The 17,500-nt window shown below is 42.3% G+C and overlaps 1 protein-coding gene across 1 annotated transcript in view; it reads left to right on the top strand.

Annotated features, from left to right (window-relative positions):
* The first annotated feature begins 11,504 nt into the window (after nucleotides 1-11,504).
* The window catches only part of cdh6 (cadherin 6), a 13,612-nt gene continuing 7,616 nt past the window's right edge, over nucleotides 11,505-17,500 (top strand). Inside the window, exons 1-5 of the mRNA XM_030773385.1 lie at nucleotides 11,505-11,714; nucleotides 13,689-13,983; nucleotides 14,267-14,386; nucleotides 16,102-16,275; nucleotides 17,462-17,500. The exon at nucleotides 17,462-17,500 is cut by the window's right edge and continues 149 nt beyond it. Coding sequence (XP_030629245.1) covers nucleotides 11,505-11,714; nucleotides 13,689-13,983; nucleotides 14,267-14,386; nucleotides 16,102-16,275; nucleotides 17,462-17,500 — 838 coding nt within the window. The remainder of the gene's footprint in view (nucleotides 11,715-13,688; nucleotides 13,984-14,266; nucleotides 14,387-16,101; nucleotides 16,276-17,461) is intronic.

The following is a 17,500-nucleotide window of genomic DNA, read 5'->3' as shown; positions in this document are numbered from 1 at the left end:
GTCGCTGTCATTATAACACTCTAAAGTGCGACTAATCATGCGCGTAAAGCTTGCGCCTGTACAGATCACTTGCGAAGTTTTTAGATACAGTAAAATGTGTTAAATTACTTAATCTAGTGGTTTAAATATAATTTAGCGTTATTCGGTTTTATTTTTCATACAGATCTTCCACTGTTCTTGTAGTCCCTGTTGTACCACATATGATGTAGGCCGATAAGAAAAATCTTTCGTGCGTTCTCGTACGTGGAGAAAAATGGGGCGAAAAGTTTCACCGCAATTGGTCACCTCTCAGACTCTCAGACTATTTTGTGTCTGGGTGGTTATAAATTCTGCGATAAGCTCAGTTGCAATTGGTGTTGGCGCTGTCGTCTGTAAAGTGACAGCTCTGATGTGAACGGCGGGTGGACTGAAACGGGACTTAGGACTCCGTTCGCTGCCCATCTGTTACCCTACCCCGGAGAGGGCTGTTAATCTCCGTCTTACCTCTCCGGGAGCATTCGTTTTATGTTATCCGGAGCTATGGGAATCACTTTAACGGACAGTTTTGTGTCTTACTGACAGTTCGTTTTTCTCACTAAGATGAGAGCGCTAGTTTCGCTGCACATTTTGAATTTTTACAGGTAACATTTAGTGACATGGTTTCTGAGGGGTGGTATTTAGGACTCCCAAGTCCTACTTGACGTCTGCATGTTTTATCATGCCCCCCTCCTAATCAAAGTCAGGGTGTTGAGACTCATGTCCGTTAGATCGTTCACAGGCCATTCATCTTGTTAATCAAATGCGGTGAGCTGTTTTTTTCTGTCGTGTTGCTGTGAAAATAGCAAACTCCTCCTGAGAGCTGCAAATGTAGCTATTGCGTATCGGTGAAATTTTTTGAAGTTGAGGACGTAGCCTGCTTGCATGCGCATTGAATTAACGTTGAATTCGCGGGTGAGACACACCTGTGCGTGTTGCAGCCTGTTTCTGAGTGTTGATGTAACTAAACAGATGAAATATTGACTTTGATCATTATATTTACTTAAGAGATGTAATTTTTAGAGGAACAGAGCTGGTCTCATTCACTGGATGTACTTCAAACCGTAATATCTGTTAGGGAAGCTTTAGCAGTATGATCAAGGGAGATATGAAATCATATGTTCGCACCCGTTTCATATTATAACTCATGATTTATAGTTCAAAAAACCGAAGACGTTCATAAGTGCAAGTACTGAAACGGTTGTCAAATCTGACGAAAATCCTCATACATGCAAGAAATGTTTTCCCTCATCCTATTAAATATTTGAAAGATAGCCTGGATTTCTCATGCTCCAGGCTATGGCAGATTTCGCATGAGAAATTCAGAATTTGCAGCCATGTGACTTTGTCGCAAATCAAGTATTTATTTATTTATTTATTTATTTCACACTTCTTGTTCAAGTGCATTAATATCGGTAACAAGCAGAGGTAATAGCGCGTGATGCCAGTTTTTAGGGATATGCGTTTTCATACATTTTTCATTGCATGGATAAGTACAAATTTTTACTTGTGTGTGTGTGTGTGTGTGCGTGTGTGTGAGTGTGTGTGTGTGTGTGTGTGTGTCTGAAATCATCCTCTCAGAGCTCTCATCTTCCTGAGCAGTGTGTGTTATACATTCATGGGATTTTCTTAGATTTGAAGGGAACTGTGAATAGATGCAGGAATATATTAGTGTTTGAGCTTATTGTTGCTTTTCAGTGAAGACGCCGTAACCTGTTGCTCTTCTTCAGGGCCATGTTGACTGACGGATGCAGTCATGAATGGAGGGTTAAGCATATGTTTTGCATTTGTTGAAAAACTCCTCTGACAGAAAACCCCTGTATACATATCCCTGTCCTTTCTCTCAGAGTATTTTAGCAACCTCCTTTTTCAATGGATGTTACACACTTTTTTTAAAGCACATGTAATGAACTGGTTCGACTGCACAGCTGGTAAGCCTCTATCTAGTTTCGAGAATCTCAGATGACAATTGATAGAGACTGTATGCAAATGAAGCTCAGAGGTTTGTGTGCTAATTAGATCAGAGGTCTCTGTCAACTGAAATGACAATGGCTCATAGATTTCAACGTTGGTTCTTTGAAGATGGAATGGAAGAACAGTGATTGGCAAGTGAAGGTGATTAGTTTTCCCTAAAGGTGTTTTATGAAACGAAGTCTACACTGAACGCATCACCATGATGTCATTTCTCCTTTGTAATTACCTCATCAAGTTTAGAGTAATTTCTCCACTTTCAAAAGGCAGTCATGGTGAATTTGTGGCCCCAATTCTCTCTCTCTCTCAAACAAACACACACACACACACACACACACACACACAGACACACACAAACTTAAGCCGTGGGAGATATGAAATTGCTGTTTACTGTGGAAAAGTTTCATCAAGAAACTAATGGGGGCTGTGAATTAGAGCCCACATAAAAGCGGTGAAGTCTCAGTTTCATATCATAACCAATTGAATAAATAGCATTTCAGACTGTGAATGAAATGACTGAGGACATCACATGGACATGGAACAAAGAGAAAACAAAGTGAAAAGCGGAAAATTTGGATGATGAGAATAAAGCAAGCTTGAAACAGAATTCGTAATCTTTTTTTTTTTTTTTACGATGAATGTCTCTACTCTTCACCCTTATTCATCAGAATAAATTGTTTTGATGAAAGAGTGATTTTCAGTCTTTTCGCTAGTACTGCTTTGAACCAGGTGATGCAGTGATTACTGGAGGAATTACTGAAGACATAGACATTTTCTCTCCAGCCAACGCTTTTTTATTTCCTTTCATAGCTCCGTTATCATTAACGTCATGTGATTTATTTACAAGATCCATCAATTCACAAAGGCTGTAATGATACATCTTTATCATGATCACTCTGACCTTGCAGGTCATTTGTGGTTTGACCTTCTGACTTAAATTATTGAATCTGTCAGTCATCAATGCTAATTATTTACACACACACACACACACACACACACACACACACACATATATGCATGTATGTATGTGCAAATACACACACATACATTTGTGTGTTCATTACAAACATAACCACACCTGATTCTAATGCTCAACACATAATTAAGCCCTTCATGACCTGGTTCAGGTGTGTCAGTGCTGAAACGGACCTAAAATATAGCATTGCTGTGAGTCCCAGAGGAGTAGCAAGGGAACAACTGTTCTAACTGACTGACTCATGTTCATTCAGTCAGAATCACTGTAGCTGTTCTGTAGAACTGCAGTGGACAGCCTTAAGTTCATCTCCCATAAAATGGCTTATACGTGGACGAGAGCAGAATTTTGCCGGATAATGCTGTAAAGATGATGTGAGGAGAGGAAGTTATTTGAACACGAAAATGTTTCGGTTAGATAGTTCAATATGACTATACAACTGCCATCAGATTACCACTAAATTACCATGGGATATTTTGCATGACATGTCGAAGCCTCGTGCACCGAGGAAAGAAAAAAAAAAAAAAGATTCGTGGACAGAAATAACAAACGTTTCCCTTTCATAGATTATTTATGTAAGAAATTGCTAGAAAATGTTGAATTGGACCTAACAGTCTCTCTTCCTGTTCTGATACCCTCTCTTCTCTCTCGTTGCTATGCAGAAACAGTGAACTTCTTCCTCCATGCTGACAGTCCAAACCAAACATACAACCACCCTATCATTACTTTAAAAAGCAATAACCATTGAATCATGGCTGAAACACGATGACCGACTCTTTCAAGGTCTTCACCCCCCCCCCCCCACACACACACACACCTCTCCTTTTTCAACTCTGGAGGTCTGTGGAGTATCTTAACAAGCCTTGGCCAGAGGAGTAATGCCGGTACGTTCGTGCGTGCCCCTCCTCGTGCCTCTCTGACTTCACACCGCCGTCTCCTTCGGCCAGGTCTTCAACGTTTCTTATGAATTTCTGGGCGAACAGAGATCAGTGTAATAAGACAATTCCGTTCAGCCATTTTATTTCAATCCTCATTATTATAAGGAGATTGGCTCTTGCCCATTGGTGAGAACAAGTAGGTGTCATTTCTCGGGTCCTCGGGTTGAAATTGGATCGCACGGCTGAAGCGGGAGTCCGTCAGAACACCAGCGTGGCTGCTGGTTATGATTCATCTTTACCGGGGGGAAAGTCAATAACAATATGCATTAAAAGGCATGAATAGTTCATTCGCCATGAAGGTTTTAAAACAATATTCACCATGCAGCAATAACCCTCCAATAAGGTATGGCTTCATAAGAGCTAAAGTAAAAAAAAAACAAAAACCAAAAAAACAATAACAAAAAAAAAACAACAAAACGAGACTGTCTCTCTGAGCTTCAGTAATTTCCAATTGTGCTGTGATGTATTTTGCTGTGCTGGGGATGATGATGGCCATTCATTTGATTTGCTTTCAGCTTTTTTTTCTTGTCCTTAACATTGATTGATTGCACTGTCATGTCTTTCGATGTAGCAGCTCCACACAGAAATGATCTAGCTAATAACTGACAAGCAAGAGTTCAGCCAGAACATTTCACCATGTTGACATTTCGTAAATGCGTAGTACTACAACATACCGGCTTCAGACTTAAGCTTGTCTGGCTGAGCCGAGCTCTTTACCGCTGGCGAAAGAAAGTTATTGTACCAGGAACAGCACTTGGAGCGTAAATAACCACTCCCTTTCAGACTAACTCTCAAGCCCAGACGCAGGTCATGTTAAGGTCAACAGATACAACCTCAGAGCTGAGGCACTAGCATGTTCTTGGCCCTGCTGGATTTGTGTGTTTCATGGGACGTGTAGAGTCAAACCGCTGCGGAAAGAGCCAGAAAATTAACTCTGCTGAAGGTGGAATCCAGCCCTAATGATTTGACTAGCCCAGGGGTAGCTGGGTTTAGCCATCTCACTTGGCTAAGCCGGTAGGAAATAGACCCAGTTGGCCGTGTCTGTTGTGTGTCATGTTTAAAGGAGAGTGGGTGTTGTATTTATGTCTGGTAGCTATTGATATCATTTTCCTGATGGTTTTTGGACAGTTTTGCAATATCGGGCACTCTAGAGGCTCCGAAATAGCTTGAAGGAAAATACGAACAGAGCAGCAAGATACAAAATTAGGAAAAAAAAATAGATAAACATAAAATTAGCTGTGACTTTAAAGCAAGCGGAATTTAAATAATTTAAAGCATTTAAAAAGAGAGAAAAAAAAAATAGTTAAGAGGAGAAATCTGTTTAATGGTAATGTGATTTGACCTTCCTGTCTCCTTTGGGCGAGAAAATGTACAGTTTGTTTTCTGTTACTTATCTTCAAGCCTTATTGCCTTATTTTTAAGCACTTGCGAAACTTCGGCGGGGTTTGGTTTCATTGCCCAAATGTTAATGTCAATAAATGTCATAATCGATTAATTCTACGCTTATGCTATGCCCACCCCCACCCGCACCCCGGAGCGCCACAGGTATTACCGTTTTAATCCACAGAACATAGACGAAGACATACAATCCAAATGTCAGACTATTTTTGTGATTGCAATCAACAAGATTTAGCCTGACCTTTCATGAATGAAAGCGTGTTTGCCGTAATTGTAAAATCCCTCCCTTAAAAGGCCTTGCAAAGCAAAGGTAAGGTACATAAACAAACACACACACACACACATGCAGAGTTATGGCTTATTAAGAAAATGTTCAACCATATAACCAGTGTTCAAACCTCCTCCATAAACTGAAAAGGTATTGAGGGTCTAGACTTTGTTAAATAAAGATAGGATGGGTAGTTTATTGTACAGCCTGGTTGTGATTACCCAGAGGGAAGGTCCCAAAAGGGACAAGTGGCTGTAAGTTGATTTAAAGGTGCTGTCAAAGTTGTAAAAAAGTTTTAGGGCAAAAGACGCAATAAATTTCTTTTTTTTTTTATGATATGTGGGTGTTCTGTTTGGCAACAGCTTTCCACAGACAGCAGCTCTGTTAGGCTTTATGTGTGTGTGTTGTGTGTGTTTGTGTGTGTGTTTGTTTGTGACTTGAGTATTTGTCAGAGAAATGGAGGTGACGAACAAACACACACACACACACACACACACACACACTCTCACACACACAAAGCTAGACAGTAGTACATTTGCATTGCAATAGAGAGCAGCATTCCAGGGCTAGGGGACAATGCATAGGGGAAGTGTCTGACCAGTAAGCTCCCACTGAGATCTTCACACAACACCTATAAAGTTCACTGTTCTCACGGCTTCTCCTCCTCCTTCACGCGGGGTAACCCCAAATAAACAGGCCCCGTTAGGAGACGTCCTGTAGGGGCTGCTTTCTCGGGGCTGGACCTCATAAACTCAAACACTACACGCGCTTTCACGCACAAACACACACACACATATACACACACACACACAAATTAACAAGCGCTTTGTCCTTTCTGTTTGAACAATCTGCAGAATAGCTGAGCTGTGATGGATCCTGGGATATGCTCAAATTCCTTCTCAAGCGAGTGAATGTCGGCCTTTGAAACAGACATTGTGAAGGAGAGGGGGTTTTTTGTTTTGTTTTTTTTAAATTAGCTGGTATTTGGCTGAATTATCTGGTTGAACACCCCTGAAAAACAGTAAATAAATAAATGAATAAATAAACGAAGAAGAAGGTGGTCTTCTCAATTCAGTGGTGCTATAATACCATTAGTGAGACAAACCCATAGAAACAGACCTAGACAAACTGGCAGAATGGTACTACCAGACTACATTATTGCTTCTCTCCCATTACGTAATTAAGTCTCTCCATCTGGCATGGGCAACTCTCCCTGGCTTTAATTGTGTTACTGCTGCACATGGCTATCCAATTCCTATTCAAAAAAAAAAAAAAAAAAAAAAGGAGAAGAAGAAGAAAAAAGACCTCCAACATTTGAATCCATTATCTCCTCGTGTTGAGATTAAGACGCACATGTTGCTGAGGGGATTATGGGAGGGAGGGCGGTGTGTGTGTGTGTGTGTGTGTGTGTGTGTGTGTGTGTGTGTGTGTGCGCGCGCGTGCGTGTTTGTGTGTGTGTGTAAAAGAGGAGGAGGGGGGGGTTTTGCACTTGTGTCTGGGTAGGGCTTTGGCAGAGGGATTACATCTCATATGGTGTGTTACTGCCCCCCCCCCTTTAAGTACCAGTACCCATCCAGTCACATGCTCCAACCACTTCTCTCAACAAGTGGTTATGGCAGAGAAAAAAAAAAAAAAAAGACTCTGATTGATACATTTGGATTCGGTCTGGTCGTGCACCTGCTGTGACGTGCAGTTTTCTTCTTTAACGGAAAGGAAGCCATGTCCTCCAAAGAAACAAATCTGGTGAGCGATTCACAATGTGTTTTTTTTTTTTTTTTATTTTGACATGTATCTTACGGAGGTCACTGAAAAGGGGTTTAAATATTAAATGTTTAAACAGACTGAAGGAGCCAGGAAAGAAGGGGTGTGTGTGTGGGGTGGGGGGGGGGGGTGTTGTCAAGAGGAGAAATGAATAAAGGAGGTAGAAGTGAAATAAATCAATTATCACTTACAGAAAGGTTGGGAAGATGCAGAAAACTGATACTTGAGCATCCCCCTAACCAGTGCTGTCTAGACAGATCTTTTTCTTTCTTTTTTTTTTTTTTTTTTCTCCCCCCCCGTCCTCCCAAACAGACGGATCAATACACATTGATGAGCCGGTGGGCTCATGAGAACAACATGGATAGGCTCCCTGGCTGCTCCGTACCGCCACGAACGAAGGAGGCATCTCTGGGGCTTTAGGATCCACCAGCAAATGTGACTGATTCTCATTCACCCCCCCCCCCCAGCTTTAGCGCTCATCCTCGCATTGAAAGGCTGTTTGTCACCTTGGCTTCTCTTCTAATATATTACTCTTGTTCAAAACAAGTTCTCCTTCAGTGTTATATTTAATGGAAAATTTATGTAGCGATTAAAAAACTAGAGAAAAGAGACAAGCGATTCCGTAGCCAAAAAAAAAAAAAAGATAGAAAGAAAGAAAAAGAAAACACCAATTTAACGGTTTAAGTCGATGACATTGTGACAGAGAAGCTTGGTCAAGCTGAATTGCCTTATAGAAGTTCAGGAGGCGAATCTGTTCCACCTCCCAAATGAATGCTTGTCCAAAGCCGTGTTCATTACATTAGTGGACTGCAGGAGTCGCTTGTCCATGACTGTGTGTGGGATTAGTCAGGCTTGGCTCTACTCTTCTCCTCCGGTCAGACTCGTTACCTGCCCCCCCCCCCCTCCCCCCCACCTCTCTGTCTCTCTCCTCTGTCTCTCTCTCTCTCTCTCTGTCCTCCGTTTTCCCTCCCTCTCTCTTTCCACTCTTCTCTCTGTCTCTCCCTCTCCCTCTCCCCTTCCTCTCCATCCCCCCCTTCCCTCCAACCCCCACTTTCTCTCTCTCTCTCTCTCTCTCTCTCTCTCTCTCTCTCTCTCTCTCTCTCTCTCTCCCCTCCGCTCTTGGTTGACATTCTCCTTTCCTCACTCCTAATTGCCCCTGTGGGACTCGTCCGACGTTCTGTGGCTGTCTGCGGCGTGGCAGGGCTATCAGCAAACACCGCGTGCCCAGCTCCCACCTGAGTCCTCACTGCTTCCTCTCCCCGTGTCCTCTACAGGTGTCACCAGCCTCCGTTTCTCCAGCCTGTCAGATTATAACCCCCCCCCCCCCCCCCCTTACCAAACAACCCCCCCCTCCCCCTCCCACCCACACACACCCTCCCTCCCTCTCTCCCTCCCTCCCTCCTCATCCCCCAGGAATGGGCGGGCCCCGCGTGTCTGTGTAGGAATAAAAATGTTACGCGAGGAAAGCAAGGAGAGGAATCTCTATCACGGTGACAAGGCAAAGACTGAAGCAGCGTCTGAAAACGAGCCCGGAAAACCCAGTTCATCAAAAACACAGACAAACCTTCTTTTCTGATTTTCTTGAGTCTTTTTTGTGAAAGGCCGCTGCTTTTGCGTACCAATGACCTTGGTTTTATGACATTGACTTAATCTGCCCATGTAGACCAAAACGCAGACAACGATACAATCCATGAGACAGGATTCATGTTGCTTGTGACTGGCTGTAAAACTACAACAAGAATAGCAGGTTTTTAAAATCATTTTGTACTTGTTGTTTATGTGTACGAATCTAGTTTCTAAGAACAAGAGAACCTTGTGCGGTATCAGAAAGTCACATTGAGCTGTCTGGAAATTTGTTTTTGTCGTTCTGGTTTTGGACAGTTGGGGATCTTGGAGCCATGTTTTCCATAGCTCCTGTCCCAGCAGGACGGATGTGTAAATGAACAAGCATTCTTTTTTTTGGGGGGGGGGGGGGGGGGGGGGGAGGTTGGTGGTGGAAACTGTGTCTGTTCCCTCTGACATGCTTTGTAACAGCAGCGTTTTAGATCCAGCTGACTTCCCCGCGGCACGTCTGCATCAGGGGATTTGCCAGGTCACAGAACCCGGCAAAATGCCTCCCTGGCTTCCACTAATGTGCTTCCCTGCTCTGGCAGAACTCTTTTTTTCTCTTTTTTTGCCTTCTCTGTCTCTCTCTCTCTCTCTCTCTCTCTCTCTCTCTTTTTTTTTGATGCTGCTGTAAAAATCTGGAAAAGAACATAACCTAGCAAGCGAAAATATATACACACATAAGCAAAGATGCAAGTGCATGCAAACATGTATACAAAATGACACCCACACCAACACTCTCTCTCTCTCTCTCTCTCTCTCTCTCTCACACACACACACACACACATACACACACACACGTATGCATATACACACGGTCACATTCAGACACCCACATATACTTAGAAATAAGACCACAGAGAGAGAGAGAGAGAGAGAGAGACAGAGATCCCTTATGGCTCTTTCAAGCTCATTGAGTTTGACAGCAAATCAATGCGCCCCAGTATCTTTTGTTACCTTATTCAATTAGGCCAATTCATAAAGCGAACCATGAAGGGGAGAGGATGGGCAGCACTGAGAAAACTCCGACAGCAGCAGAATGAGAGAACGAGAGATGTGCATCTGAATGAGAAAGTCAATCTGCTGGCATGATTACACACTGTTTCTTTTATTTATTTATCTGTTTCTAAAGCTGAATCTTTCGCTCTCTTTCCCTCCCTCATTCTCTCTCTCTCTCTTTCGCCCTCTCTCACTCCACATCTATCACTCTTTCAGCCCCTCTGTCCCTCTCTCTCTCTCTCTCTCTCTCTCTCTCTCTCTTTCCATGCTGGAGTGCTTGTTTTGAGCCCCAGTATGTGTTGTTATTCTTTTCTCCCTCTCTCTCTTTTTTTATTTTTTTATTTTTTTGTGGTTTGATAGAAGGGCACATGCAAATGTCGGGGGCCATATTGTAAATCAAAACGTGAGGGCACTTAAATGCAATTCATGGGCAGAGGCACTTCTCACTCCTGCCTTCAGTTCCCCAACCCCCCCCCCCCCCCCCCCCACTCTAATCGCATTTGCAATCTGTGTGATGGAGAGTAAAAGGGAGCAAGCCAGGCGTTGGGCTCAAGGCAGGGCTGACGAGTGATTTGGCAGCAGGAAATGTGGTGAGGGCTGATTATGGTATGATGGCAGGTCGCTTTTGTCTCTCATTTCAGCAGGTCACAGCAGAGCTAGCAGACTGTGCTAATCACTCCCTTTTTTTTTCTCTCTCTCTCTCTGTCTCTCTCTCTCTTTTTCTCCAGTTCTCTCTCTCTCTCTCTCTCTCTCTCTCTCTCTCTCTCGTACACTGATAAAAACTCAAATACTTTGGGCCTAAGTGCACGCGGCTCCGACTTTTTATATGCGCGTGGGTGCATGTGGGTGTGTGTGTGTGTGTGCGTGTGTGCCTGTGCGTGTGTGATGGGGCAGTGGAAGCTGTTAGCTGTTGTTTTTTGGGGGGGGGTTTCTGGACTGCCTGTAATCAGTTGCCCTGTATGTGTTTTTGGTCTTAAAAGCAGGGCAGTTATGGTGGATGTGTATTGATTAACTGAGAAAGGATTTGTGAGAGTTCAGCTAGCGGCCTGTTTTTTTTTTTTTTTTCTCTTTTTTCCACAATGTTTTTAGAGTCCAGAGGTTAACAGAGCTCAAAGCCAAGAGAACCTCTGTAACGTCCATCTTATTAATGCTGTTTACTCCAGCTGCAGAGATCCAGACTCCAATTCGGACCTCACCAATTAGTTAGGTATCAGAGCCGGTGAGTCAGAAGTGCGAGTATAAGTTGTGTTTCTTCATGTTGGAGAAATATCACTTTAATTAGCACATGGTTGTTGTCTGATGCTAGAGCTCAAGTTGCATTTAATTAAAAAAACACTGGGTCCCACTGGAGGTTCACATCAAACTAATGAACTCAACGTGAAACTTCTACAGTTAATAATTTTAGGTTTCCTTTTTCTCCCCCCACCCCCCCCCTCCCTTCTTACAGGTACTGTGTGGCCAGCCAATCAACAGGAGGGAAAAGACTATGAGGGTTTTGTCCTGTTCCACTTCAGAAAGCTGTAACCTTGGCAGATAGAATCTTTGGCTCTGCTCTGTTTTCTTGGCTCCTGGAAAGATGAGGACTTTCTCCGTGCTGCTGATTTGGGCGTGTTTGGCCCTGGAAGCGGATAGCATGGCTTTTTTCAGAGGGCTAGCGAAAAAAGAGAGTGAAGGACAGAGAAGGAGTGATGGAGGGGGTCTGAGACGTTCCAAACGAGGATGGATGTGGAAGCAGTTCTTTCTTCAGGAGGAATACACCGGAACCGACTACCAGTATATCGGGAAGGTACGTCCTTAACCACGAATGAGTTTTCACGTTCTGATTCAAAGTAATACTAACTTTGTTTCTGTTGTTTTGTTTTGTTTTTCAAAAAAAAAAAAAAAAAAGGTCAGTATTGCTGAAGGTTTTGGTGTTTGTTTGTTTGTTTTGCTAAAATGTCATTTCCTGAGCTACATGCAGGGACAGGGAGTTTAAATCATAGATTTTGTGTGTGTGTGTGTGTGTGTGTGTGTGTGTGTGTGTGTGTGTGTGTGTGTGTATGTGTGTGTGTGTGTGTGTGTGCGCGTAGCACTACTGCGCTATCGAGATAATGTGATCTTCAGAGCTACTAAGGATATAGATAAGTTCAGTTTTGTCGTTTTCTCCTCTGGAGGACTCGGGCGCAGTGTTGGTCCAGTGGTGGATCAGAACCACAGGAGTGGGTCAGCAGAACATGCTGAATGCCGATGCCAGCAACCTGCTGGAGTCGAGATAAGCGGAAGTCTGATATCACAGGTTCTGGGCCTCTTGTACAGTAACCGTGTCGTTGAGTTGTGAGGGAGTTTGAGCAACAGGGTCAAAGATTAGAAAACCAAAAGAAAAGCAGAATTTTTTTTTTTATCTTTTGTCCAGCTGTGTTGTAAGATTTTTTTTTCTTCTTTTACCCCACATCTAAGGAATTTGTTTACAGTTGGAATTTCAACATTTGAGTCTGTTTTTTCTAATTTTTTTTTTTCTTTTGATGGGGGTGACTTTCATGCCAGTGACCTACAGAATGAAAAAAAAAAAAATTGTAAGTGATAATGATGTGTACCAGCAAGACGTTGAAATTTTACAAGCAAGAGACTAAAGAACTACTGAATGAGTAGTTTAGCAGGCAGAATGTTTTCCGATATGCTTCAAAGAAGAAACTTCAATAAGCTCTTTTTAACGGAGTTTGAAAGAAAACACAGATTATGAAATGTATCCCTTGCGTGTACTGTTCAGTCTGGAAGGATTAGCGTGTATAGATTGGACAAAAAGACACGCTGTGTTCGTTTCGAGAAAAAGAAAAAGAAAAAGAACGAAATAAAATCAGATGTACTTTGACAAAGCAGTCCACCGCAGATGCTCGATTTATTGAATAATTTCCACCGCTTCCTCATCAGAGGTTATTGGGTTTTTTTTTGGGGGGGGGGGGGGGGGGGGGGTTGTTTTTTATTTCAGCAAATCAACCTTATCAAATCACCCACCGTTAGCATTTAGAGCCATGAATGTGCGTGAATTTGAACTGATTAGGCGGGAATTCATAGGTTTTTTTTTTTTTTTTCTTTTTGTTTGGGAAAAAGGAGATCCCATTTCCTCCATGGCTGATGAGTTCAAGGAGAAAAGGCTGATAGGAGAATGGGTTTGTCTTTGTGAGGAACGTGTATTCACCTTGATTGCACTTTTTGATCCTTTTAAACTTTTCAAAAGACGTGTAATCAAAGTTTGTTATCAAGGTTTTGAGGGTTCTTTTTTTTTTTTTTTTGTCATGGATTTCCCCTGTATACTACCTGTAAACCTTCAAGGCTTTTCACTTCCCTTTTCGGCACTTACCAAATCAACAGCCTTTGAAACCGGAATGAATACTGCTAAAACCAAGGCTCACGTAACCTGCCAAGGTTGTACCTGCTATTTCATCAACTATAATCTAAACCCCCAGCCGCCCAGGGAAATGAGTCTGATAGCAGTGTATCTGAATGAAATAGAGAAAAAGTAAAAAAGAAAGAAAGAAAGAAAGAAAGAACAAGTGAATGAATAAAAGAAAGAAGGAAAGAAAGAATGACTTGTTAATACCTTCACCATATAATGAGGTACTTCTACCGCTTTTAATGCAATGATAAAAAAAAAAAAAAAAATGTTAAAACCTACAGCTAGCGCGGTCTTTTTATGGTAGTTTTGTAGCGCTTTGATTTTTAGTAAGGATGCACAGCTGACTTAGTCGGAAATGTTGACACAACAATTCTCTGTCTCTCACAGCTTCATTCAGACATGGACCGTGAAGACGGAAGCGTTAAGTATGTTCTGACAGGGGAAGGTGCAGGAACCATTTTCGTTATAAATGAGAACTCAGGAGACCTGCATGCCACTAGGAGTCTGGACCGAGAAGAGAAAGCTTTTTACACCCTGCGAGCTCAGGCCCTAAACAGAAGCACCGGACTGCCGCTCGAGCGTGATACTGAATTTATTGTCAAGTTGCACGATATAAACGACAACGAGCCGAAGTTTGAAAAGGATGTTTACACGGCCTCCGTCCCGGAGAGGTCCAACATCGGTGAGTTTTTTTACTTTTTTTTTTTTTCTTTGACTTCTTTAAATGAGTTCATGTTCTTCTGTTATACGTCCATCACTGTATTTCCGAGTGTATGAAGACAAAGATCTCTGATGAACTCTTTTAATTCCAGTGATGATGTTTTCAGTGGGAGTGTGAGCTCTTTAATGGTCGTCAGTGGCATTGAGATAACAGAGAGACTTTGCTCTGGGGTTTTTTGTTCTGTAGTGTTGGCCATATCTGATTGGTTTGTGTCTTCGTGTGGTTTTTTTTTGTTTTTTTTCAGGCACCTCGGTCACACAGGTGACTGCCCAGGATGCGGATGATGAAATGTTTGGTAACAGTGCCAAGCTGGTTTACAGCATCAGTCAGGGTCACCCGTATTTTTCAGTGGAACCTCACACAGGTCAGCCTCCTTCCCATACACACACACGCACACGCACACACACACCACACTCTCACACACACACACACACACACACACACACACACACACACACACACACCACACTCACACACACACACACACGCACGCGCACGCACACAAACACACATGCACAGACACACACAGACAAACTCAAACACATGTATATTCTCTCTCTCTCTTTGTCTCTCTCTCTCTCTCTCTCTCTCTCTCTCTCTCCCTCTCCCTCTCTCTCTCTCGTTCACTCTCTCTCACACTCACAAACACACACAAATATACACCATTATTGGTCATATCAGAGACAAACAGAAAGATTAAGAAAGAGTAAGAGAGTACAGGAGAAAGAATAAATGAAAGAGAGAGAGAGAGAGAGAGAGAGAGAGCATGGTTTTATCGTAATGGAAAGTGCTAACATTAAAGCTCTCCCATCCAGGCATTTTGATTTATTTATTTATTTATCTATTTATTTATTTATTTGTTTTTGAAAGAAGGAGACGTCTCTACCAGTGAATTTAATCATCCCTAATGTGTGGCCTGGACCATGTCCCACTCTAGTCTTTGTTTAAACAAAAGAGGAATAGGAAACACAAAAAGCGCGTCTAGCAGATTAGCAGGAGGCTTAACACTGATATGCTTTAGCCCAGATGTGGCCGCGGAGGATGATGGTTATGTCAGGCCAAAGTACATGAGAGCCTAAGAGCTTTTGTCTGGTGGTGGGGAGGGGAGGGGAGGGGGGGGTGGATATTTATCAGGGGTGAGGGTTAAGCAATGGTTGTAAGAAACAGCAGAGCGTGGATTGAGTCACACATGAATTACTGGATATTGCATGTTGCCAATGCTCTGTGTATTCAACCAGTGCGGAACAGACACACACACACACACACACACACACACACACTGTACCGGCATGTTAGATCAGCCCACATTTGGGTCTTTATTTTGGTGTGTTTGTTTATTTTGGTTTCGTATTTGCTTGTTCATTCATTTTGTTTGTTGATTATGGTGTTAGTCACATTTGTTACCAGACATCGCTTCATCTCCATTACTTAAAGAGCAACAATAAGATGTGGCGATAAATATTCTGTAAATAAACTGTGGTAGTTTCAATATAATATGAAATAGCAGTTTTCTGAAGACTTGTGGAGCAGATGTTGTAAGGTGTTCCGGTGATTGACAAACGCAGAGACAAGTCAGAGCGTGCGGTGACGTCAACAAAAGAAAAACAAACGCTGTTGACTACCGCTCTACGACATCACCGCATTCACCCTCTCACGTGTTCTCCGAGACCTGCTCCTGCAGACGTACTGCATTACGCTGCATATAACCTATAACCCCCCATCGCACCCTGCGCTCTCAAGATACTGGACTATTAGTGGTTCCAAGAGTTAAAAAGAAGTCCGCCGGCAACCAAGCCTTTCCCTACCGCTCTCCCTTCCTCTGGAAGGCTGTACCTACAGAAATTAGGGAGAAATTAGGCCAACTCTCTTCATACTTTTAAAACCAGACTTATCTATTTTCTATTTTGTCTAACTTATGGATAGTATCATTTTGATTTGACTTTGTTGTGGACATGTAAAAGCCCTTTGAGACAATAAATAGTGACATTATTATTATTATTATTATTATTATTATTATTATTATTATTATTACTGCTGAGTAGGAGTGAGTAAAGTGTTTGGGTGTCTCTCCTTCGTCAGGTATCATTCGGACGGCCCTTGGCCCGGCGGACATGGACAGGGAGCAGCGAGATAAGTACCAGGTGGTCATCGAGGCCAAAGACATGGCGGGTCAGAGAGGAGGATTAACAGGGTCCACCACGGTCAACATCGTCTTGACGGACGTGAACGACAATCCCCCACGATTCGCCGAAAGTAGGTGGCCTAGTGGACTATATTTGCTGGATGTCTTTGTTCATTTGTCTATTTCCATAGTCACGTAAAATATACCACAGCTTTTCTCGTACCAAACTCCCAAGGTGTGTGACTAATTGATTAAATAATAAAACATAAAACTAAATCAAATCGATTCATTACAAAATATTTTAGCACATTAAATGTTAATATAATCATCAGTATTTACAGGTGACATTCACTGACTGTTCATGAAGGTCACAACAAAAGCAGGTTTTGAATAGAAACGTAATTTTAATGTCCCATTCCAAATTTGGCCAATGCCAAAGCAACGCTGTTGTTCATTTAATAGGACAGAGAGAGAAGGTGTCAAAACAAAACTAGCTGTAGGAATGCAGTGGGTAAAGTTATCAGTTTTAAGCCCTACATTGATTTAGTGAGTGATTATCTTGACCAGGGCAGTGATTAGAATTACAGCTGACAGGCAGGGGCTTTACAAAGAGCATGAATGGGATCCATATGTTAGTCCCTGATTAAAAGTGGCCAGAGAAGACTGGTCTCCATCACTCTTTCTTTCTTTCTTTCTTTCTTTCTTCCTTTCTTTCTTTCACTCCCCCATTGCTCCCTTGTCCAACTTTTATGAATTCGGAATGGACGCTATGATGAGAAGAATTCCGGTGGAACGCGGCGCTCGATGAGTTGAAGTCGAGGGGAATTTATATCGGACTCAGTTCTGAGCTCACACTTGGTTTTCCACTCACTTGACCTTTGCTTCGTGTTGTATTTCCAACGAGGAAGGCTCAAAGCATCAGGCTTCTTGGGAGTAGCTGGATTCAGCCTCTTAGAATAGATTTAAGTGATCACTTTGCGGCCAATTCTACAGATTCTGTCACAATCAATCATGTTTCAAAATGTCATGTTAAGGTCAAACCTTAGTTCACCAGTCACTGTTAGCTAGATACAGACAGCGCTGAAGATATCTTAGAGAATATCTTTAAAACTATGAATTGTCAATATTTGAGTTTTTTCTCTTGCTCTTCTGTTTTGTTTTATCTGTTTTTTTGTTATTTTAATTCAGATGTTCTGTATGACGAACTCAAAGTTTCTTTTCTTTAGTCTCCCCAGCTAATGCATTCATGTGATTTTTTTTCTTCCTATCTCTCTTCTTTTTTTTTCTTTTCTTTTCTTCTTCTTTTTTTTTTTTTAGGTATCTATCAGTTCAGCGTCCCCGAGCTGACAAACACAG

Source organism: Chanos chanos, chromosome 5 (assembly GCF_902362185.1).
Source record: "Chanos chanos chromosome 5, fChaCha1.1, whole genome shotgun sequence".
Lineage (NCBI taxonomy): Eukaryota > Metazoa > Chordata > Actinopteri > Gonorynchiformes > Chanidae > Chanos > Chanos chanos.
The sequence above is the reverse complement of the archived record's forward strand: the minus strand, read 5'-3'. Positions and strand labels throughout refer to the sequence as shown.